General features: G+C 39.8%; 1 protein-coding gene across 2 annotated transcripts in view; it reads left to right on the top strand.

Moving 5' to 3' along the window:
- Window positions 1-23839, top strand: part of SARNP (SAP domain containing ribonucleoprotein) — an 80380-nt gene extending 56541 nt beyond the window's left edge. For both annotated transcript variants that reach the window (XM_056562365.1, XM_056562364.1), the window contains 2 exons: window positions 15328-15411; window positions 23781-23839. In XM_056562365.1, coding sequence (XP_056418340.1) covers window positions 15328-15411; window positions 23781-23822 — 126 coding nt within the window. In that variant the 3' untranslated portion in view covers window positions 23823-23839. The remainder of the gene's footprint in view (window positions 1-15327; window positions 15412-23780) is intronic.
- Window positions 23840-24263: the final 424 nt, after the last annotated feature.

Here is a 24263-nt window from a genome sequence, read left to right as displayed (position 1 = left end):
ATCCTGATATAAACTTGGAGACTGAGACCTGTGAATCTTCTAAAATAAACAGGTTCCTGACTAAAGACAATTATCTGTTCCAAATGGTGAAGGGCCCGACCAGAGGGAGCGCCCTACTAGACTTAATATTTACCAACAGACCTGACAGAGTAATGTACAGATAGGACACCTAGGGAATAGTGATTAAAATATAACACATTATAGCTTGTTCTTCAATAAGGGAATCTCTCTCAAAAACATTGAATTTTAGGAAGGCAAAGTTTGATCAACTCCGAGAAGCCCTTAACAATATAAAATGGGATAATGTCCTCATAAACAAGAATACTATTAGATGTTTAAAAATATCTTACATTCTCACTGTAAGATGTATATACCTTATGGGAATAAAAGGGTCAGAAATGAAAGAAAACCAATATGGAAGAATTGTTAACTACCAAAACAAGATGGCAGTGAAGAAGCATTACATAGCTATAGAGAAAAATGTAAAATAAAAACAGATACATGCTGCAAAAAGACTCATGGCCAAAGAGAGTAAAACTAACCCCAAAATGTTTTTTAACTATAAATAACAAAGGTTAAAAATGAAAGTGGTGGTCCTTTAAAAAATGATGAGGAAGAAATTATAAACTGGGATCAGGAAAAAGCAAATAAGTTAATCCCTTCATGACCCAGGGTTTTTCCGTTTTTCGTTTTTTCCTCCTTACCTTTAAAAAAAACCATAACTACTTTGTAATGACATCAGTCATTTTACCCAAAAATCTACATCGAAACGAAAAAAAAAAATCATTGCGAGACAAAATTGAAGAAAAAACACAATTTTGTAACTCTTGGGGGGCTTCCGTTTCTACGCAGTAAATTTTTCTGTAAAATATACACCTTATCTTTATTCTGTAGGTCCAAATGGTTAAAATGATACCCTACTTATACAGGTTTGATTTTGTCGTACTTCTGGAAAAAAAAATCATAACTACATGCAGGAAAATTTATACGTTTAAAATTCTCATCTTCTAACCCCTATAACTTTTTTTTATTTTACTGCGTATGGGGTGGTATGAGGGCTCACTTTTTGCGTCGTGATCTGAAGTTTTTAGCGGTACCATTTTTGTAATGATCAGACTTTTTGATCGCTTTTTATTCATTTTTTCATGATATAAAAAGTGACCAAAAATACGCTATTTCGGACTATGGAATTTTTTGGCGCGTACGCCATTGACCATGCGGTTTAATTAACTATATATTATTATAAATCGGACATTTCCGCATGCGGTGATGCCACATATGTTTATTTTTATATACACTGGTTTTTTATTTATTTTTTTTATGGGAAAAGGGGGGTGATTCAAACTTTTCTTAGTGAAGGGGTTAAATGATTTTCACTTTTTTTTTTTGCTGTGTTATAGCTCCCGCGGATTGCCGCGGCTATCCTGAACAGCTCCCTGAGCTAACCGGCATTAGTTTACTTTCATTATAGACGCGGCGTTCAACTTTGAACACAGCGTCTAAAGGGTTAATAGCGCGCGGCACCGTGATCACTGCTGCGCGCTATTAGCCACGCGTCCTGGCCGTTGCTCGGTGTCGGGCCCGACCCGCTATGACGCGGGGCCACGGCGTGGCCCTGCGTTATAGAATGGGAGCCGACCCATGACGAACATGTATGTCATGAGTCGGGAAGGGGTTAAACAAATTCTTCTCCACTGTATTCACCGAGGAAAATGAAATGCCAGGTGAAATACAGCGAGATAAGGTAAACTCCCCAATACAGGTCACCTGTCTAACCCAGGAAGAAGTACAGTGCCACCTACAAAAAATCAAAATAGACAAATTCACCCCCGTGTTCTAAAAGAATTAAGTAATGTAATAGACAGACCCCTATTTTTTTATATTCAGGGACCCTATAGTAACAGGGACTGTTCCCCAGGACTGGCACATGGCAAATGTGGTGCCAATATTTAAAAATGGGTCAAAAGGTGACCCCGGGAATTATAGACCTGTTAGTTTAACCTCTGTTGTATGTAAATTGTTTGAGGGTTTTCTAAGGGATGCTATTTTGGAGTATCTTGATAGAAATAAATGTGTGACTCCATATCAGCATGGCTTTATGAGGGATCGGTCCTGTCATACTAACCTGATAAGCTTTTATGAGGAGGTGAGCTCCAGACTGGACCAGGGGGAATTGCTGGATGTCATATATCTGGATTTTTCCAAAGCATTTGATACGGTGAGACATAAGGTTGGTGTATAAAATGAGAGGGATTGGGCTGAGGGAGAATGTGTGCAAGTGGGTAACTGGCTTAGTGATAGGAAACAGAGGGTGGTTTTAAATGAAACTTATTCTGACTGGGTGACTGTTACTAGTGGGGTACCACAGGGGTCAGTCTTGGGTCCTGTTCTATTTTAATATATTCATTAATGACCTTTTGTAGAGGGGTTGAATAGTAAAAAGCAATCTTTGCAGATGATACTAAACTCTGTAAAGCGGTAAACACAATAGAGGACAGTGCACTGTTACAAATGGATCTGGATAGGTTGGAGGTTTGGGCTGGGAAGTGGCAGATGAGTTTCAACACTGATAAATGTAAGGTAATGCACATGGGGAAGAAAAATCCGGGCTGGGATTATGTATTAAATGGGAGAACACTTGGGACGACTGAAGTGGAAAAGGACTTGGGAGTCTTAGTTAAAAGTAAATTTAGCTGTAGTGACCAGTGTTGGGCAGCTGCTTCCAAGGCAAATAAAATCACTGGTTGCATCAATAGGGGCATAGATGTCCACGTCAAGGAAATAATTCTACCACTGTACAAATCACTAGTCAGACCACACATAGAATACTGTGTACAGTACTGGGCACCAGTGTACAAGAAATATATAGTGGAGCTGGAGAGGGTTCAAAGACGGGCAACCAGAGTAATACGGGGAATGGGAGGACTACAGTACCCAGAAAGATTATCAGAATTGGGGTTATTTAGTTTAGAAAAAAAAGAAGGCTTAGGGGCGACCTAATAACTATATATAAATATATCAGGGGACCTTACAGAGATCTCTCCCATGATCTATTTATACCCAGAACTGGATCTATAACAAGGGGGCATCCGCTACATTTAGAGGAAAGAAGTAGAGATGAGCGAATTTACAGTAAATTCGATTCGTCACGAACTTCTCGGCTCGGCAGTTGATGTCTTATCCTGCATAAATTAGTTCAGCTTTCAGGTGCTCCGGTGGGCTGGAAAAGGTGGATACAGTCCTAGGAAAGAGTCTCCTAGGACTGTATCCACCTTTTCCAGCCAACGGGAGCGCCTGAAAGCTGAACTAATTTATGCAGGATAAGCCATCAACTGCCGAGCCGAGAAGTTCGTGACGAATCGAATTTACTGTAAATTCGCTCATCTCTAGAAAGAAGGTTTCTACACCAGCACAGACGGTGGTTCTTTGCTGTAAGAGCAGTGAGACTGTGGAAAACTCTGCCAGAGGAAGTGGTCATGGTGAACTCTGTAAGAGAGTTTAAAAATGGTCTGGATGCATTTTTGGAGAATAATAACATTACAGCTTATGGATTCTAGATCTATATCAACTTTAGATGGGACTCATTAAGATTATAGGTTGAACTTGATGGTCATTTTTTGACCTTATAAACTATGTTACTAAAGAGCGAGAAATATAGAGAGAGATTTTTAAAATAATCCTAAAATCTTGCAGTTTCTGTTCTGGCCTCCATGGCCAAAAACAAAGACCTCCTGTTTTGTACAGGTTATTTCCCAATTGTGCTCTTCTTACCACAGACAGGAGTACGGTGAAAGGTGACCCCTGAATATAAAGAACAGAGGTACACACACAAGCTGTTGCTCACAGATCGGCCTCTACCTCCCTGTAGAATGACCCCTGAAGACAGTCACAGAATCTATAGGCACGTAGCAATCCCGTTGATCGAATTCTGATGAGGGTGTCACTTTTGGCCATGGCATCTAAGGGGTTAAATGGTTGAGATCTGTTATTTCCAGTTCTGACCAATACAGCTCAAATCGGACAGACAGACATGTGTAAAAACAAGGAGGGAAAGGATGAGTATTGAAGTCCTTTTACTTGAATTACTGTAGACCATTAATACCTGATTTTCTCTTGAACAGTCTGGCTCTACTCCAGGCAATGAGTCATAAAGAGAGAAGAAGGTTGATCTTCTTGTCTAACTGTTGTACTGACACTTTTCCTCTCTATTATTTCTTCTTACTACCTGTCTTTTTTTTTAATTTTTAAATTTTTTTTTTTTTTTTTACACAACTGAACTAGTCTACAAATCTTTACTCCAAGATGCATTTCCTCGCTCATTGGTCCTCCAATCCAGTCATGCTATTCTTTCCATCAGTTACTCCTGGCTGCTCTTCTCTCTCATTACATCCTCTCACTCACTCGAACTGCATAGTATGTTGCCACTATTTGCCTTCACACATTATTTTGATTGATATTTGTAGCCAATGCTAGTAGTGGACACAGAAAAACACCTCTCTTTGTGTTTTGGACTCCTGGTTATAGTTATATTGACCAAAACACAGAAGTGGCTGAAAATACTTTATAACCAATAAACTGAATTTTTGAGTCAGTAGTTTTGCGTATTAAATGACAACCATAAAATGTATGTATCTATGTGACAATATTCTGCAGATTTTAACAATAAACTTCAATAGGAAAGTCAATATCTGCAGCAATCCTGCAATGTGTGAACACGCCCCCTTTTTCTTTTTTGCATTCTTTTTTTGCATTAAGACAAACTAAGGAAAGTGGAGTGCCAAATAAGAATACTATAATGAGTAACCTTGTAAAAGAGGTGTTTTAACTGTTTGACCTTATGTCCATAATGAAGTTGAGCCTATTCTTCTACAAATTTGATTGTTTTTGCTTAGAATAGGGGCTTCTACTTAAGTGTATTCATCTCCCATTTCTCATTTAGGTTTAATTTGAAGGAGGTTAACTACCGAAAGGAGTAGTGGAGTGAAAAAATAACTTTGCATAGGGGATAATCAATTTAGAGGGGGGGAATAATCAACCCTCTCCATATTAATCCCCTTGTGTCGTCATTCCCCCTCCCTCTGATCTTCTTGTGTCATTATTACCGACGCCACGCCCCACCTCCTGATCCCCTTTTGGCATTTTCCCCCCTCCATCTTAATCCCCTTGTGCCTCTATTATCCGATATGGCAAAAGGGTTATCAAAGATGGAGGGGGTAATAATAGCACAAGGGGATTAAGATGGAGGGGGGCTGATTATCCCCCTCTCCATCTTAATCCCCATGTGCTATTATTCTCCCTCCATCTTAATCCCCTTGCGCCATTATTCCCCCCTCCTTCTGATCCTCTTGCGCCATTCCCCCTTCCTCTGATAACTCTTTTGCCATATCGGATAATAATTGCACAAGGGGATTAAGATGGAGGGGGGGAAAAACGGCAAAAGGAGATCGGGGGGAGGGGTGGGGGTATTATGGCGCAAGGGGATTAAGATGAAGGGGGAATAATGGCACAAGGGGATAAAGATGGAGGGGGGATGCATTAGTATAAAAATAAGAACACTCCTTTTGTCCGTGGGTACCCCTCGTGCACAAGTTCCACGCGAGGGGGTACCTGCGGACATACTTTCAGCCTTTGGTGGTACAGTCGCCAAAAAGGTTGAGAACCACTGGTTTAAGGATACTCGTTTTTTTAAATGCATCAGTTAAGTTTTTTGAGGTAACAGTTTTCACAAAAACAGTTTTGTAATATTGCAGCTTGCAGTTTAAAGGGGTATTCCGGCTTTAGACATTTTATCCCCTATCCAAAGGCGATCTCCCTACCGCACCCGCATTATGTGCAGAGCTACTTCTCCAGGCTCTGAAACCGGAAGTTTTCGGGACTGGAGACGTGACAACACCACGCCCCTGTCGTGATGTCACGTCACCCCCCCCCCCCCCCCAATTCATGACTATGGGAGGGGGCGTAACGTTTTACGTACATAATGCAGGTGCGGCCCACCGCTGGGACTCCATGCGATCAGACATCTTATCCCCATATGGTGTGGGACTGAAGCAGAGGCTCTCTTGTTTGTTCAGCGCCTCAATTCGAATGATTGAGGGTTAGCGTTTACCCCAAATTTTTAATATGGTATTTTTGAACCTCGACATTAAAAAAATCCACATAATACTATTTCTACTAGGACACACTTTAAACAGTATCAGAAAAAAAATCACACTTAATAACCATTTATTTTCTCTTCAATGCTTTTTAGTTATCAAATATTGTAATACAAAATCGGAGAATTCTCCACTTTTCAAGTAAAAAAAGCTTCACCCACAGTGCTCTCTTAAACATCTGACAGTCCTCATGCAGCTTCCGATTTAGCTTCACCCTTCCATGGGCATAACGGAGCTGACTATTCCTTCCTTCCTCTCACGAAGGGGTTAGACCGATGAATGATTGCCGGACACTTAAGAGAGCTCTGTGGGTGAAGCATTTTTTGTACTTATTCTTACTTGAAAAGTGGAGAATTCTCCGATTTTGTATTACAATATTTGATAACTAAAAAGTATTGAAGAGAAAATACATGGTTATCAAGTGTGATTTTTTTTCTGATATTGCCTATAGCAAAAAGTTAGAGCCTTCGTTTTTTTTCACACATGTACCCCAGTGCCGAATATAAGGTTTGCCCTATTGGACATTGACACACTTTAAACAGGTTGATGTCAATAGCTTCCTAAATTTTTCTAGTTGTTGTTATTCAAAACGGAATGTGCAATTTGGACAATATCAGCATATTCGCAAAAATTGTATCACTGATAATGAAAGTTGCCATATTACGTGACTGTTTTTGTGAAAAAAGGTTACCCCAAATTTTTTTTAACTGATTCCTTTAAAAAAATCGAGTATCCTTTACAGGAAAATTTGATTGTAAAAAGATTGAAAATACAAAAAATGAGTAAAAGAATAAAATGACAGTGTACAAATGCTAATTTAATTTTTATAACAAATTACAATTCCTGTACCACTCAAATATGTAGGATTTTGGAACAACACTGATCCATCTTAGAGTACCTGTCACAAAACTAAGCCTTTAATATATTGTTCCTTATGTTATTATAACATACTTTATTTACTTGCTGTTAAAATTCTCAGCCTTTTTATTTGTTTTTAATGCGATTGAAAAAACAGCCACCATGTGGCTCTGTTCTCTTCTCATACAGTTAATTTGGTCTCCACCCGGACTTGCAGAAGTCCAAACTCAGGAAGTGTATGCGGCGCAGGGAAAGGCACAGCTCTTGCAGGCTTCAGTGAGGTCGCCCCTGCTGGGGAAAGCCCACTTTCTCCTGCCGGGCGCTCACACAATGTGAGCAAGGGGAAAAGTATGATACAGAACTTTTTAAAGCTCAGAATTTTTTTTTAGGGCAGGAGGGGTGTTAGAAGTAGTTAGTGAATATAATCTGAGTTAGTTAAGAAAATATGGCTTGATGACAGGTACTCTAATGCTGGATCCAGTTTTGAGAAAATGGATTCCTACTAAACCTTTTAATGACCTTTCGTCAAGCCCAGACCCTTCATGACTATCTGGCCCCCAGCCGGCTGAATTGTCTGGACACTAATGTTACTGTTTGGGATACTAAGGTTACACACGTGACGATACGATGTAATAAAGCTGGATGTAATAAAGCTAGATCTTTGTGTTGCCAGCAGATCCCTGAGAATGGGATATTTTTCATTTGAATCACGTTCCACTGGAAACACTTTTTTTAATCTAAATAGTGGTAACTGCTCCTCTTCATATGTTGTATACCTTCTTGCAGCTGCGGTTTGCAGTATGTGGGGAGAACGGTGCCAGCTCTCCGTGCTCGCATGAACAAACACAGATTTAACATTGATGCAAAATTCATTCAACATCTAGCTATATTGCCCTCACACATGGAGATGCTACTGGTGTAACAATTGGCATTATAGAATCCATACCCGAAAAACATCCTAAACGTTTACAGTACCTAGTCAATAGTGTCCTTTTTTGAATTGATACGCTTAACACATTGGCCCGAATGATTAAATGAAAATATTAAGACCACTGTTTAATGAGATAGATAGATGGATAGATATATATATATATATATATATATATATATATATATATATATATATATATATATATATATAATATAATATAGAGAGAGAAGATTGGTTGCAGCACACAATTTACAGTGAATTTACTTTTTGTGTGCTGCAGCCAACCTTCCTTTTTTGTGTAGATAGCTGTGGGCCCTTGACCTGGGCACCAAAACTACACAGACATACTGAGATGCTGTCAACCTGGACATATATACAGTGTATATATATATATATATATATTGGGGATCAAAAGTTTGGGCACCCCAGGTAAAAATTTGTTTTAATGTGCATGAAGAAGCCAAGGAAAGATATATGTAATATGTCAACAAAAGTTAGATTTCATTTCCATCATTTACACTATCAAGATAACAGAAAACAAAAAAAAATGGGGTCTGCAAAACTTTGGGCACCCTGCAGAATTTATAGCATGCACTGCCCCCTTTGCAAAGCTGAGACCTGCCAGTGTCATGGATTGTTCTCAGTCATCATCTGGGAAGACCAGGTGATGTCAGTCTCAAAGGTTTTAAATGCCCAGACTCATCTGATCTTGCCCCAACAATCAGCACCATGGGTTCTTCTAAGCAGTTGTTTAGAAATCTGAAACTGAAAATAGTTGACGCTCACAAAGCTGGAGAAGGCTATAAGAAGATAACAAAACGTTTTCAAATGTCAATATCCTCTGTTCGGAATGTAATTAAGAAATGGCAGTCATCAGGAACAGTGGAAGTTAAAGCAAGATCTGGAAGACCAAGAAAAATATCAGACAGAACAGATCGCAGGATTGTGAGAAAAACTATTCAAAACCCACATTTGACTGCACAATCCCTCCAGAAAGATCTGGCAGACACTGGAGTTGTGGTACACTATTCCACGATAAAGAGATACTTGTCTTCATGGAAGAGTCATCAGAGGAAATCCTCTTCTATGTCCTCACCACAAAAATCAGTGTTTGAACTTTGCAAATGAACATATAGACAAGCCTGATGTATTTTGGAAACAAGTTTTGTGGACCGATGAGGTTAAAATTTAACTTTTTGGCCGGTGTGAGGTGGTTTTTTGCGCCCCCGTAGATCCATGCGTCCGCTCCTCCCCCAGCTCTCCAAACATTTCCGAAGCTAGAACTGGGGAAGGGGAGGGAGGAGGTTCACGCCCCCTCCCTCATCTCCCCTCCCTGAGCTCGGCTGGACCCAGATCTCTACGGCCACGCCCCCTCACTGAGGACATAGATCTCCACGGCAGGTCCCTCCCTCATCTCCCCGAGCTGAGGACGTAGAGCAGTGTTCCCAATGAGCTCTATGTGTAAAGGGGGACGTTTAGCTTGTACAGTATGTCCCCCTTTAGCCCGTACAGTATGTCCCCCTTTACACATAGAGCTCAATGGGAGCACTGCTCTACGTCCTCAGGGAGGGGACCTGCCGTGGAGATCTACGTCCTCAGCTCGGGGAGATGAGGTAGGGGACCTGCCGTGGCGATCTATGTCCTCAGGGAGGGGAGATGAGGGAGGGACCTGCCGTGGAGATTTACGTCCTCAGCTCGGGGAGATGAGGGAGGGACCTGCCGTGGAGATTTACGTCCTCAGCTCGGGGAGATGAGGGAGGGAACCTGACGTGGAGATCTATGTCCTCAGGGAGGGGGCGTGCCGTAGAGATCTGCGTCCAGCCGAGCTCAGGGAGGGGAGATGAGGGAGGGGGCGCTAACCTCCTCCCTCCCCTTGCTCTGCCCTCCCCCAGTTCTAGCTTCGGAAATGTTCGGAGAGCTGGGGGAGGAGCGGACGCATGGATCTACGGGGGCGCAAAAAAAACACCTCACACCGGAATGAGCAAAGGTACATTTGGAGAAGAAGGGGAAAGAACCTCTGTCCAACTGTTAAGCATGGGGGGTGGATCAATCATGCTTTGGGGTTGTATTGCAGCCAGTGGCACAGGGAAAATCTCATGAGTAGAAGGAAAAATGGATTCAATAACATTTCAGCAAATTTTGGATGCTAACTTGATGCCATCTGAGAAAAAGCTGAAGTTAAAGAGAGGATGGATAATGATCCTAAACACCCCTCGAAATCCACAGGGGGATTACATCAAGAGGCGTAAATTGAAGGTTTTGCTAAGGCCTTCACAATCTCCTGACCTCAACATAATTGAAAATCTATGGATAGACCTTAAAAGAGCAGTGCGTGACAGATTGCCCATTCTTCCTTGCAAAAGTCTTCCAGTTCTTTGAGATTTCTGGGCTAAGATACCTCAAACAAGAATTGAAAGACTCTTGGCTGGCTACAAAAAGCATTTACAAGCTGTGATACTTGCCAAAGGGGGCAGTGCATGCTATAAATTCTGCAGGGTGCCCAAACTTTTGCAGACGCCATTTTTTTTTGTTTTCTCTTATTTTGAAAGTGTAAATGATGGAAATAAAATCTAACTCTTGTTGACATATTATAAGAATGTATAATCTGTAATTTGATGCTTTTTGGAGATTTTTTCCATCTTTCCTTGGCTTCTTTATGCACATTAATACAAATTTTTACCTGGGGTGCCCAAACTTTTGATCCCCACGGTGTATATGTGTGTGTGTGTGTGTGTGTGTGTGTGTGAGATATATAATGAAGCCAGTGCAGCACTCCATGAAAGTGAAAACAGGGTGATTTATTCAATCAAAAAAATGTTACACAGCAGCGACGTTTCGGTCCTCTCCAGAACCTTTCTCAAGCTAGTTACAAACAGATTTGTGCTACAATTTATACACCTCAATATCAATCAATAAAACAGTGCATCAATAATTACTGTAAAGTGCAATTAGTGCTAAATATGCTTACAGTGCAAACAATCTTATACATGATAAGGACTGTATAGTTCACAATACAGTCAGAAAGTGCTTGAGTATATGACACATATACTTTATAAGAAAAGTGCATATAGTGAATTAAAAAAAGACATAATTGGATAATTAAAAACAAGAAACAATCAGAGGAATACTATAATACCTTAGACATGTGTATCATGGCGTGTGATGCTTACTGGCGTTCCGGAAGCATGTCCGACAAAGTCACACCCACCATGGCAAACTGTATCCAATAAGGAAACGGGGAACTCGGACATGTATGAAAATGAAAGTACGCACATGCGCACTGGTGTTTTGTAGCTCGCGGCTCCATATTGCATAAGGGTGTGATCACCCCCGTGCAGTACCGAGCCTGCGCACAAGATACTAAATCCCTCAGCGCCATCTTAAAAGGTGGAAAATGCTTTTTGTGCCCTCACTCAAAGAGTGAAAAAGTGTAATACTATATGTTATATAAAAAAGTGTTCTTAGTATAAGTAGCTTAGCTTATGCATCATGTGTGCGCTGGTCCACCGAGGACCAACCTGTCATGTCAGTCCCTGCGGGGACCAGAGCACCACAAAACACTCGCCAATACCAAAACTACTATAGTGCTATCAAATGAAACTGTGTATATCACAGAAGGAGGATTCAACAAGAGGGACCCAGAGGCACATCTCACCAGATGCCGCCCCACGTCACATGCTGGATCCCCACCACGCGCATACACCTCCACAAAGTAAACAGAAAAAAACAATAAATTGAAGTTAAATAAAAAGAATAGCAAGCTGACAATTAGTCATTTTACTGATCATACTGATATGGGTCTGGAACTAGACTAGATATATATATATATATATATATATATATATATATATATATATATGTGTATATATATATATGAGTTATAATGTCAGCTGTGATTTTTTTATTATTATTATTATTATATATTGTCAGATTCGTGAATGAGAATTTTTTAAAATGTCAATTCCGGTTTGGGGTCATGTGACCTGTACTTTTTCTATATATTGTAATACTTTGCCTCCTTTTGTGTCACACCTGATGAAAAGGCAATAGCCCAGAAACGCGTTGCGTGTTCTTAGCTTTAGAATAAAGAATATATCTTTGAAATTTCCATCACCTTTTGGAATCCTTGGCCACACAATCCAGCTTCCTTTTTTAAGCACTTGCTCCTTCTCCAGTTGTGTCCCCCACAGTCTATAACTTATACCCTATCCTTTGGATAGGGGCTGTGTAAACAAAGCAATCCAAATGAGTCTAATCTGACCACAGCTAGACTTCCTTAATTCGACAAGGCTCGTGGTTGGTGGTGTAGATGTACTGACTTGGTATACACCTCGGCAGGGGAAGGAAAGCAACAGGAATTTGAACCTCTGCCATCCTGCATATTACTTGGGCCAAGATATCTCTTCACCCTGTTGTGTAGGTCAGAAAGATGGTTCATCTGTCTGTGAAGTCCTGCCTGTAACTGATAAGTCTGCTCCACAATACATCTGTACATATTAAAGACAAAATAGTTTGATTTCATTCCTGAATATGATCTAGAAAACTATTATTTTTGGACCTTATGACAAACATGCATTTGGCACAAAGTATAGCTGTAAAGATGACCTATCAGAAGCACTGTGTGTATACAGCTTTTAATCCCTGTGAAACATGTAAAGTCATGCCGTACTTATTGAAGGGGTATTAGGACAATCAAAACATTTTGGTATTTGGCATGCGGTGCATCGAAAATTAAGCAACCATACGCCCCTGTCCCGATTTCCCAATCACTGCTGTCCCTGCTATTTTACATTTACACTGTGTGTGTGTGTGTGTGTGTGTGTGTGTGTATGTGTGTATATATATATATATATATATATATATATATATATATATATATATATATATATATATATATATATATATATAATTTTTTTGCGGGTACTTAAAAACAAGGAAAGCAGTACATTTTCTTTTCTCATATGTGGATAAAGACTCTGCATAACCAGGCTTGAGGAATTGATCCCAGCCTATCTGGATTCCTGTATATTGTCTTGCATATATATATCCATATGTATTTGTGTTACACTATAGCCAGGCTGTGATACATGCTTCATAACTAGTGATGGTTTTTCTTGCTTTTCTATCTCTACCAGATGCACTTGCTTTATTACTTTTCAAAGTAATAGAAGGTTTTGTTAAGCAAATGTACATAACAGCAAAAGAAACCCAATGTTCACATGAAAATGGATGCTACTAGCAAGAGGAATAGGGAGCATGGAAGGCACTAAAAAAATAAAGCCATCTGACACTCCAGTGGAGGAGGTCACTGTCCCTAGCAGCTTGGTGCCCATGGGTGCACTTGAGCATGGCCTGGGGCAGAAACAAGTATAGAGGGGAAAGGTTTGATAAATGCCTGGCCTGCTGGCTTTTGGTTAGGAGTAATTTGGCTCAGATGGGCTCCAGCAGCTCATGAATCAAAAGCTGTCAGTATAAGGCTAAAGATGGAGTGAGGAGCATTGTAAGTGTGCCTCTTTGTGACACCAGCTGGCCTAGAGGTCAAGTGGCTTGATAATTCAGAATAGTTGATTTAGTGGAGTAGTCAGGAGTGCATGCTGGAAGGGGGAGAGAAGTATTAAGGAGGTGTACAGTCACATAAAAAATACTGCATATAAATGTGGTGAGATTGCCCTCATTTGTTAACCCTGGTATTAATGATTTCTGTCCTTTTAAAGACTGTAAATGAGTGATGTTCTGTTTTGCTGTGATTCCAGACAAACTTGTTGAGTAACCATCTGAGCTGTTGTCTTAGACACTTGTTAAACACAAAAAAGGGCACGAAGTAGAATCAGTTCTGTTGATAAATACTTTTTTCTAATAGTTTTCTTGTTTTTTACGAAAGTAATGTGTTTTAATTACAAATCAACGCAAACTATAGTACAGTAGTGGTACAAAGTTAGTTTCTGTGTTTAGTTTACTTATTGCTTGCACTGTGTTTTTCCAAACGGGGCTCCTTACAGAATCTCAAAAGGCTTTGTTTTGTAAATTCCCAAATCTGTACAGGTGACTTAACCCCTTGGTAACCAGGCACATTTTTATTATGCATTTTCCTTTTTGCCTTCTAATGGCCATAATTTAAATTTTCCCATCAGAGCCATATAAGGGCTTGTCCTTTTGCAGGACCAATTTTACTTTTGTATTGACACCTTTCCATTTCATCCTAAGTACCGTGACACCGGAAAAAATAATAATTTGTAGTATAAAATTGAAAGCAAAAAAACTATTTTGCTAATTTTTGGGGGTTTCGTTTTTATGCAGTGTACTTTACAGAAAAATTGAATAAAACTGCAAAAAAAATCTACAAAATGCTCTTGTCAGTATTAGGATGGGTTCATACATCTTAAAATAAAAAAAACTACAGCGGTAAAATAGGTATAAATAAAGGGCCGTATGTTTAATCAAATAAAAGTATAGGGGGACATTTATTTAAAACCTGTGCAAAGGAAAAGTTGCCCAGTTACCTTTAGCAACCAATCAGATCGCTTCTTTCATTTTGCTGAAGTCTTGTTAAAAATGAAAGAAGCAAGCTGATTTGTTGCTATGGGCAACTGGGCAACTTTTCCTCTGGACAGGTTTTGATAAATCTCCCCCATAGACTAGGAAGCTTGTTAAAAATAGTTGTTTTTTGTCTGTTTCTTTTGATTTTATGATGTGTGAATCCAGTCTTACTCTTAAGTGATGAACTGCTTTCCCTCTGGATATAGGATACAGCAAGGGTTTATAAGGCTCTGTTTACCTGCATCTGTGTGAATTAAGTCTTTTTTGTTCTATCGTAGGAACAGAAAAATTAATAACATGCACAAACATTGCCTCACCAACACCATTGACCTGTAGTAGGGTCGTCTTTTTTGACTGACTGGAAAAATAGTGCTGCATGCAATAAGGATGAGCCTGGCTGCTGCATTCAGGATAGACTGGAGAGGGGAGAGTCTAGTGTGGGGGAAGACTGTTTAGTTAAGAGCTACAGTAATCCAGACAAGAATGTATGATGGCAACAGTAAGAGTTTTACCTATTTTTCACAGGAAAAAATGGCAGGTTCTGGAGATGATTTAAAGATTGTGACAGGAGCATGTGGTTGAATATATGAAGTAATACAGAAGAGTCTAACATAACCCCCAAACAGTGGGCATGCTGTATGATAGTACCATACACTAAAATGGAAATATCAAATTTAGATGGTGGAAACACAAATTCAGATTTACAAAGTTTTTATTTCAGATAGAAACACATATTGGTTATTTTGTATGTATTCTATAGTACACAATTGACATGTTTTTCCATAAATATACACACGTTTTTGTCCTCAGTTTTAATCATATTTTGGTATTTTTCTGGCTTTCTAACAGGGTGAAGATGATGAGAAACTTAAGAAGAGAAAAGAACGTTTTGGCATAGTTACTAGCTCCGCTTCTGTAACGGATGATATTGAGGTAAGCATGAGATGATGATTTTGATTGCCTTACAGAATTGAACCCCTGGGTGGTGGTAAGTAAACCAGATTAATACCTGATAATGGAAGATCTGCTTGCACTGTTGTTAGTCTTTGCAGATTTGATTGGAGAGGACAAGCAGGGCTCTGTGCACTGAGGCTCTGTGACACGCTTCTGGCTCACACAGCAGGCTAATTGACAAACCAGGAGCCTGCACAGATCTCTGCTTCTCCTCCCCTCGCTTCCTGTATTTGGTCTCCTCACAGACACACTGGCAATAGTTGCAGCATTTTTTTTACCAAAATAAAATTTTTTGGAACCAATGTTTATTTACAAATTTACATATATTAGCTAAGTTTTTGGTAACGACAGGTACACTTAATTTTTTATTTTTTTTATAAAAATGTTTGTAGCATATAATATATTTGTTAATTTATCTTGAAGTGACCTGTATAACAGTCTGTAAGCCCCCCCTCCCCAATATAAAAAAAATAACAAATAAAAATAAATATAAATCCGTGTATTACACAGTACTGTTACCGCCCCACCCCCCCCTGTCCCCCACCCTCCCCCTATCTAAAATCTCAGAAAAAAAAATCTAAAATCTCAGAATAAAAAGCAGACAAAGAGACTTTGCCCTAAATGCCTGCCTATGGAATTACTAGTTTAAGCCCCCTGTTTCCCTATTGTGTTGCCCAGAACTGCTGATTGCAGCCATAACAGTAATCACCAGTAAGCACTAAAGATGTCTAGGTATAAGTCATAATTCCTTGACAATTGCCACCCAATTTATAGTATGGGATAACGTCAATGTTTAGAAGGCACTTTACCTTCTTGTCTCTTCATTGAATTGGACAAGAATGTGTTACCATCATTTACTATGGATACTTCCTAGCAATCAAACTTGTGAGATGACAGTATTTTCTGAACTACCAGACCGTAATAAATGACTGACAGCGCAAATAATTTTTTATTACAAAATTGGAATTACAGTGCCCCATGTCTCAATTTTCATGTAAAGGAAAGTCAGAATTATGACTTACCGAATATTTGTTTGTTTTTTTGAGTCCACCATGACAGCCACCAGAGAGATGGTTCCCTTGGACCTAATAGGAACAGGAACAGAGAGTTTAAAAGTCCTTCCCCTCCCACACCTCCTCAGTGTTTTACAAATTACCCTTTAGGGACAGGATAAGATGAAATAATTAAACACCAATCAATAATAAATAAAAAAAAGCGGGGTGGTGATGGTGGTATGAAGGGGTTGTCATGGTGAACTCAAAAAAATCAAATTATCGGTAAGTTATAATTCTGGCTTTAATCTTCTACCATGAAGAAATACCAAATAAACTAATTAGGGAGGGACAGTAGCATGCAACACTTTCCTACCAAGAGAAAGGGCCTGGCTATCTGATAGGTCAAGCCTATAATGTTTGAATTTGGTCAATAGATGCAGCAGATTTTTTTCTGCCCATGAAGCAGACATGGCCCTAGTAGAATGAGCCTTCAACCCTTTTGGAACTGGTTGCCCTTTAGTGTAAACCTCAGAGATGACTGTTTTGAGCCACCTAGCGATTAAACTTTTGGAGGCTTTCTTGCCTTTGTTAGGCCCCTGAAACTGAAGAAGTTGTTATCTAGTCTCCAAGGGTTAGTTACTTCTAGATATCTTAGAAGACATCTTCTAACATCTAGTGTGTGAAAGATTTTCTCTTGATCATTCCTTGGATTGTAACAAAAAAGACAAGTACAATCTATTGATCTGTGGAAATTAGAAGCAACTTTTGGCAAAAAAAAAAGCAGGGTCCAACCCCAGAGTCACTCTGTCATCCGAGACAGTCATTTAAAGTTCTCTTATAGATAGATAGATTTTCTCCAATTCTGTGGGCAGTAGTAATTGAAATTAGGAGAGTAGTTTTGAGTGTCAAGAATCTAAGAGATATCTGACCCAAAGGTTCAGAGGGAGATACTGAAAGAACCCAATTAAGATTCCAGGAGGGTTTTCGGATTGGAATTTTAGGTTTGATTCTAGCCTAAGGTTTTAAAGAAATGTTTAATCCATCGATGATCCACGGTTGGCTGATCGAAAACTGGACCCAAAGCTGCCACCTGGACTTTAAGGTTACTTACAGACAGGCCTTTTTCAAACCCTTCCTGTAAGAACTCAAGAATACAGGGAACATCAGGTTTGGATAGATTAATTTCTTTAGGAGCGATCCATTCTACAAACTTCCTCCAGATCTTCATATAAAGATCTTAGATATCTTAGATGTATAATATCTTAGATGTAGAATTGTTTCTACTTTTTAGAAGAGTAGCAATGACTTTTTCAAATAAATCCCTTTGTTTTAAAAGCGACTCCTTAGAATCCAGGCAGTAAGCTGTAGATTTTGAATGCCTTGATAACACATTGTGCCCTGAAGAAGGTTGTTTATTAAAGGAAGAGGAAAAGGGTCATCTATTGCTAAGCTCTTCAGAAGGCAGAACCAGACCCTTTTTGGCCAAAAAGGAGCTACAAATATCACTGTTAAGTTGCTGTCCTGGATTTTTGCTAGTGATCTTGCAATAAGAGGGATTGGAGGAAATGCATAGGCGAGAGGAAAGTTCCAAGTTTGGGCCAATGCATCCACCGCCTCCGGATTGTCCCTTTGATCCGGGGAGAAGAACTTCCCCACTTTCCCATTCTTCCGAGACGCAAATAGATCTATGCAACGAGATCCCCACTTGTTTATCAGAGGGTTGAGAGACAACTCTCCTGGGTCCAATGTCCTCCGACTCAGAAAATCCGCCACCAAATTGCAGGAGGCTTTTAGATGAACTTCCGTGATGGAGGCTACATTCCTCTCTGACCAGACAAAAAAATGTTGAGGCGATTGCTTGCAGAGCACTGTGAATTGTCTGAATACACTTTTATGTCTCGATTTACTATCATATGCTTGGCAGCCTGTAGGGATTCCAATATTGCTCTCAACTCCTTGTAGTTTGAGGAGAATTTTCCAGATGTGGAAGCCACTGACCTTGAAAATAATCTTTATTTTATATGAACTCCCCAGGTGCTTGCGTCTGTTATCCTTATCTGATCTGGATACCAAAAGACTCACTTCTTCAAGTTTTTTCCTCAGCCACCAGTTTAGAGACCTTGACACCCTGGGAGACAATTGACATTTCTCTTCCAATGAGAGTTGGGTTTTGTCCCAAACCGCTAGAGTTTGAGCTTGCAGCATTCCCGAATTGAATTGTGCCCATTGGACAGCTGGAATAGTGGAAGTAATTGATCCCAACACCGACATAGCTTCCCTTACTGATACAGTCCTTTTCTTCTGGAAATGTTGTATTTCTATCTTTTCTTTTAGAAGGGTAGTGGACTTTTTACAGAGTCCAGAATCATTCCCAGAAATTTCTTCCTGTGGCTGGGTATCAAATCTGATTATACTAGATTTATGATCCATCCTAGATTTTGTAAACAGATTACTTGATGTTGATGAACTTTTAGCAGATCTGGAGAACTTGCTGAAATCAGGAGATTGTCCAGATAGGGAATTATGACAATATATTTTAGTCTTAAGAAGGCAATTACCTCTACCATCAATTTTGTGAACAGCCTGGGGGCTGATGCAATCCCCAATGGAAGGGCTACAAATTGGAAGTGAAGAATCCCCCCGTTGTGACAAACTGCAAATCTGAGATATTTCTGAAAGTCCGCATGAATAGGCACATGGAAATATGCGTCCTTCAAATCCAACATTGTAAGAGCCCCTGCTGAAATCTTTGGGATTGCGGTCTTTAGAGATTCCATTTTGAATTTTTTTGTACACAATAAACTTGTTTAGAAACTTCAAGCTTATTATAGTACGGGAAGAGCCATTTGGTTTCGGGACTAGGAACAGGGAAGAAAAGTGACCCTGAAGCATCTGCATGGAAACCAGCTGCAAGTTTTAACCCCTAAGGACCCGGGGTTTTTCCGTTTTTGCATTTTCGTTTTTTCCTCCTTACCTTTAAAAAATCATAACTCTTTCAATCTTTCACCAAAAAATCCATATGATGGCTTATTTTTTGCGCCACCAATTCTACTTTGTAATGACGTTAGTCATTTTACCGAAAAATCTGCGGCGAAACGAAAAAAAAAAATCAATGTGAGACACATTCTGCACAGTACATTTTTCGGTAAAAATTACATCTTCTTTTTATTCTATAGGTCCATACGGTTAAAATAATACCCTACTTATATAGGTTTGATTTTGTCGTACTTCTGAAAAAAATCAAAACTACATGCAGGAAAATTTATACGTTTAAAATTGTCATCTTCTGACCCCCTATAACTTTTTTATTTTTCCGCGTATGGGGCGGTATGAGGGCTCATTTTTTGCGTCGTGATCTGAAGTTTTTAGCGATACCATTTTCATTGATAGGACTTATTGATCGCTTTTTATTCATTTTTTCATGATATAAAAAGTGACCAAAAATGCACTATTTTGGACTTTGGAATTTTTTTGTGTGCACGCCATTGACCGTGCGGTTTAATTAATGATATATTTTTATAATTCGGACATTTCCGCACGTGGCGATACCACATATGTTTATTTTTATTTACACTGGTTTTTTTTTGTTTGTTTTTTTGTCATGGGAAAAGGGGGGTGATTCAAACTTTTAATAGGGGAGGGGTTAAATGATCTTTATTCACTTATTTTTTTTTTTCACTTTTTTTTTTTGCAGTGTTATAGCTCCCATAGGGACCTATAACACTGCACACACTGATCTTTCACATTGATCACTGGTTTCTCATAAGAAACCAGTGATCGATAATTCTGCCGCTTGACTGCTCATGCCTGGATCTCAGGCACTGAGCAGTCATTTGGCGATCGGTCAGCGAGGAGGCAGGTAGGGACCCTCCAGCTGTCCTGTAAGCTGTTCGGGATGCCGCGATTTCACCGCGGCTATCCCGAACAGCTCCCTGAGCTAACCGGCATGGTTTCACTTTCATTTTAGACGCGGCGTTCAACTTTGAACGCTGCGTCTAAAGGGTTAATAGCGCGCAGCAGCGCGATCAATGCCGCGCGCTATTAGCCACGAGTCCCGGCCGTTGTTAGAGGCCCCGCGTTATAGATCGGGAGCGGACAGGTACGCTCTGGGTCCTTAACAGGTTAACATGGGAACAGATGACAAAAGATCTTCTTTTGGTGTCTTATTTTTAATGTGATCCTTTGAGACAACCACACGTACACGTTCTATAGCCACGCTTGTGGCCGCAATATTAGGATTTAGTATTGCAGATGTGGCTTCCCAAGTTCAATCCACCAAACATTTCATCCTGTATAGTCATAGGATGCTCTTCCTCTTGTAAACCCATAACATATCTAACTGCTTTAAGGAGAGTCTCAGTATCATCAGATAAGAAAAAATACTTTGTATTTTCAGGTTTAGAGGGCCCCGGAGAGATTTTGCCTTCCTCAATACCCTCTATATCAGATCTAGATATCAGATCCTCTTCACCTGAGTTAGAATCGACCACCAGTTTAGTTTTGTTTTTTTTTTGTTTTTTTTAGATGGTGGCTGAAAGTCCCCAGATCTTTGAGAACTCCGACCCCCTCTAGGAATACTAGGCGGCACACTGGGGTTCATCAGTACTCTTTGGTTTAACCCCTTAACGACGCAGGACGTATATTTACGTCCTGCGCCGGCTCCCGCGGCGCTCATCAACAGCTGGGACCCGCGGCTAATACCGCACATTGCCGATCGCGGCGATGTGCGGTATTAACCCTTTAGAAGCGGCGGTCAAAGCTGACCGCCGCTTCTAAAGTGAAAGTGACCCGGCTGCTCAGTCGGGCTGTTCGGGACCGCCGCGGTGAAATCGCGGCGTCCCGAACAGCTTACAGGACACCGGGAGGGCCTTACCTGCCTCCTCGGTGTCCGATCGGCGAATGACTGCTCCGTGCCTGAGATCCAGGCAGGAGCAGTCAAGCGCCGATAACACTGATCACAGGCATGTTAATACACGCCTGTGATCAGGATGAGAGATCAGTGTGTGCAGTGTTATAGGTCCCTATGGAACCTATAACACTGCAAAAAAAAAAAAGTGTTAATAAAGGTCATTTAACCCCTTCCCTAATAAAAGTTTGAATCACCCCCCTTTTCCCATAAAAAAAAATAAAACAGTGTAAAAAAAAAATAAAAATAAACATATGTGGTATCGCCGCGTGCGTAAATGTCCGAACAATAAAAATATATCATTAATTAAACCGCACGGTCAATGGCGTACGCGCAAAAAAATTCCAAAGTCAAAAAAGCGCATTTTTGGTCACTTTTTATACCATTAAAAAATTAATAAAAAGTGATCAAAAAGTCCGATCAAAACAAACATCATACCGATAAAAACTTCAGATCACGGTGCAAAAAATGAGTCCTCATACCGCCCTGTACGTGGAAAAGTAAAAAAGTTATAGGGGTCAGAAGATGACATTTTTCAAGGTATAAATTTTCCTACATGTAGTTATGATTTTTTCCAGAAGTGCGACAAAATCAAACCTATATAAGTAGGGTATCATTTTAACCGTATGGACCTACAGAATAATAAGGTGTAATTTTTACCGAAATATGCACTGCGTAGAAACGGAAGCCCCCAAAAGTTACAAAATGGCGTTTTTTCTTCGATTTTGTCGCACAATGATTTTTTCTGTTTCGCCGTGCATTTTTGGGTAAAATGACTGTCACTGCAAAGTAGAATTGGCGACGCAAAAAATAAGCCATAATATGGATTTTTAGGTGGAAAATTGAAAGGGTTATGATTTTTAAAAGGTAAGGAGGAAAAAACGAAAGTGCAAAAAACAGAAAAACCCTGAGTCCTTAAGGGGTTAAAGCCATTGGTGTAAATCCAGAGGTGATTTGAGAAGTATTGCTAGATAAGTAACCCATAGCAACCGAAGCAATATTAGCAGGAGGATCAGAACTCGCAAAAGTCAGAGACTGCTTGTAGGATTTTAATTAAAGCCTGCCAAATATGCTTTTGTTTCCTGGCGAATAAGTTATCGCATATCTTCAGAAATACACTGTTTCTCCTCTTGTAACACTTTAGATATACAGAGCTTGCAAAGCTGTTTTTTTTATATGCCTCAGGTAATTTAGCGGAACACATCACACATTTCTGAACTTTCCATCTCTGGTGGCTGTCATGGTGGACAAAGAATAAAGAAAGGTTTTGTACTCGTGCATCTTTTTAAATCTGAGTATTTAATGCAAGGAGAGCAGCCACTAGGGCTTGAGATTCCCCGATAATTGTGGCCCACACCTTAACTTGCTGCCCCAAAATTGGCAGCTCTAGGTGCCAGCTGGATTCATTACATGCGTGCTTACTAAGCCAGCATTTTCCACAGCACTTCACAATACCCCCCTGTACTTATATATAAACCAAATCGGTCATCTTACAGTAACCCTTCAGAGAAAGGGGAATGAGGGCCCTGCTTATAATAGTTTACAATGTTTGAGGAAGTTGTGTTGATTCAAAAGGTAAAAATGCTTGATCTGTTCTTTGGCCCAGCTATGTTTTGAGGTGCAGGTGACATGAACGCGCAAACGCTTTAGGTATTGGGAGTAAACTAAACTACTCTAAATCTACAATTACTCCAAAGATCTTACATTTGCCCATTTATCTGCTTCCAAAATATCAACTTCAAGAACTGGCTATTGACACTTGCTGCCTAATATATCCCACCCCCTGACAGGTGCCATTGTAGCAAGATGATCAATGTTCATTTCACCTGTCTGGTAAATACAAAATACACTGATCTGCTTACAACTCCTATTAGGCTGTAGATTTTCATGTGCAGCTTAGCACAGCTGGATGTAAAGCATGTGCTGGCAATGTTATTCCTGCATTGGCTTGTAAAACTTTGGAATGTGGGGTCAAATATGCACATTTGATGGCTCCTGGTTACCTTACACAAAAATGTGAGGGCTTCTGTCAGAAGTGTGAACTCTGTGCCACAGAGAACATGTGCCTCCTAACAGCCTCGGGTGGGGGGGGGGGGGGGGGAGAGGCTGGCCAATTAGCCCCTATCGTCGGTCAAAGGGCACCGTAGTGGGAGCTACTAAAGGTGGGGGGATGTGAGAACAGGAAGCAGTGTCCATAAAGCTCTGTATGCCATCTGTGTATTACCTCCTTCAGCTTCTTTACTGCTGTTTTCAAATGATCTGTGCATGTTAGTCCTTTTTTTTTTTTCCCATGAAGAATACAGATACCAACATATACTCTAAAAAAGTTAAGAGCAAGGTGGACAGGCGACAACAGCTGTATTTATCCTATTTCACCTTTTTTTTTGTCTTTTTTGTTTGTTTCGATTTGTTCAGATTTCACATTTCTTCTTTTTTTGCTTTTCCAGGCAAAGAAGAGGAAAAGATCAGAGCGGTTTGGCAATGTCTAGCTCATCCCATTTTACTTTACTACAGATTTATTTGTTTCTTTGTGCTTCTCAAAAAGTATTGTAAAGAATAATGTTCATTTTTTTTTTTTTTTTACTTTTTAGGATGGGGGGACATGGTGAATTTAATAAACAAAATAAAAGTTTTCATTGTCTGTAGTGTTTATTTTAGCAGCACTGTATAGGTAAAATAGATGGATATATTGCAAGATCATAGACTTAGTAAATATTATATATTTATTGCAACATTCTAATAAAAGGAATATATAAAATATATTTGCATAAATAACTGTTCAATGACTATCTCTGTACAGAGTGGTTTAGGTACTTTGCTGTGTTCTTTTTCGAGTATATGATGGAATTCAAGAAAAGGATGTTAACAATGCTTTTCTATTTCTGTGTTGGAAGTAGGCGCACACTAATTACAAATGGACTTTTTATACA

Source organism: Hyla sarda, chromosome 2, assembly GCF_029499605.1.
Source record: "Hyla sarda isolate aHylSar1 chromosome 2, aHylSar1.hap1, whole genome shotgun sequence".
NCBI classification, from domain to species: Eukaryota; Metazoa; Chordata; class Amphibia; order Anura; family Hylidae; genus Hyla; species Hyla sarda.
This window is presented reverse-complemented; position numbering and strand designations above follow the sequence as displayed.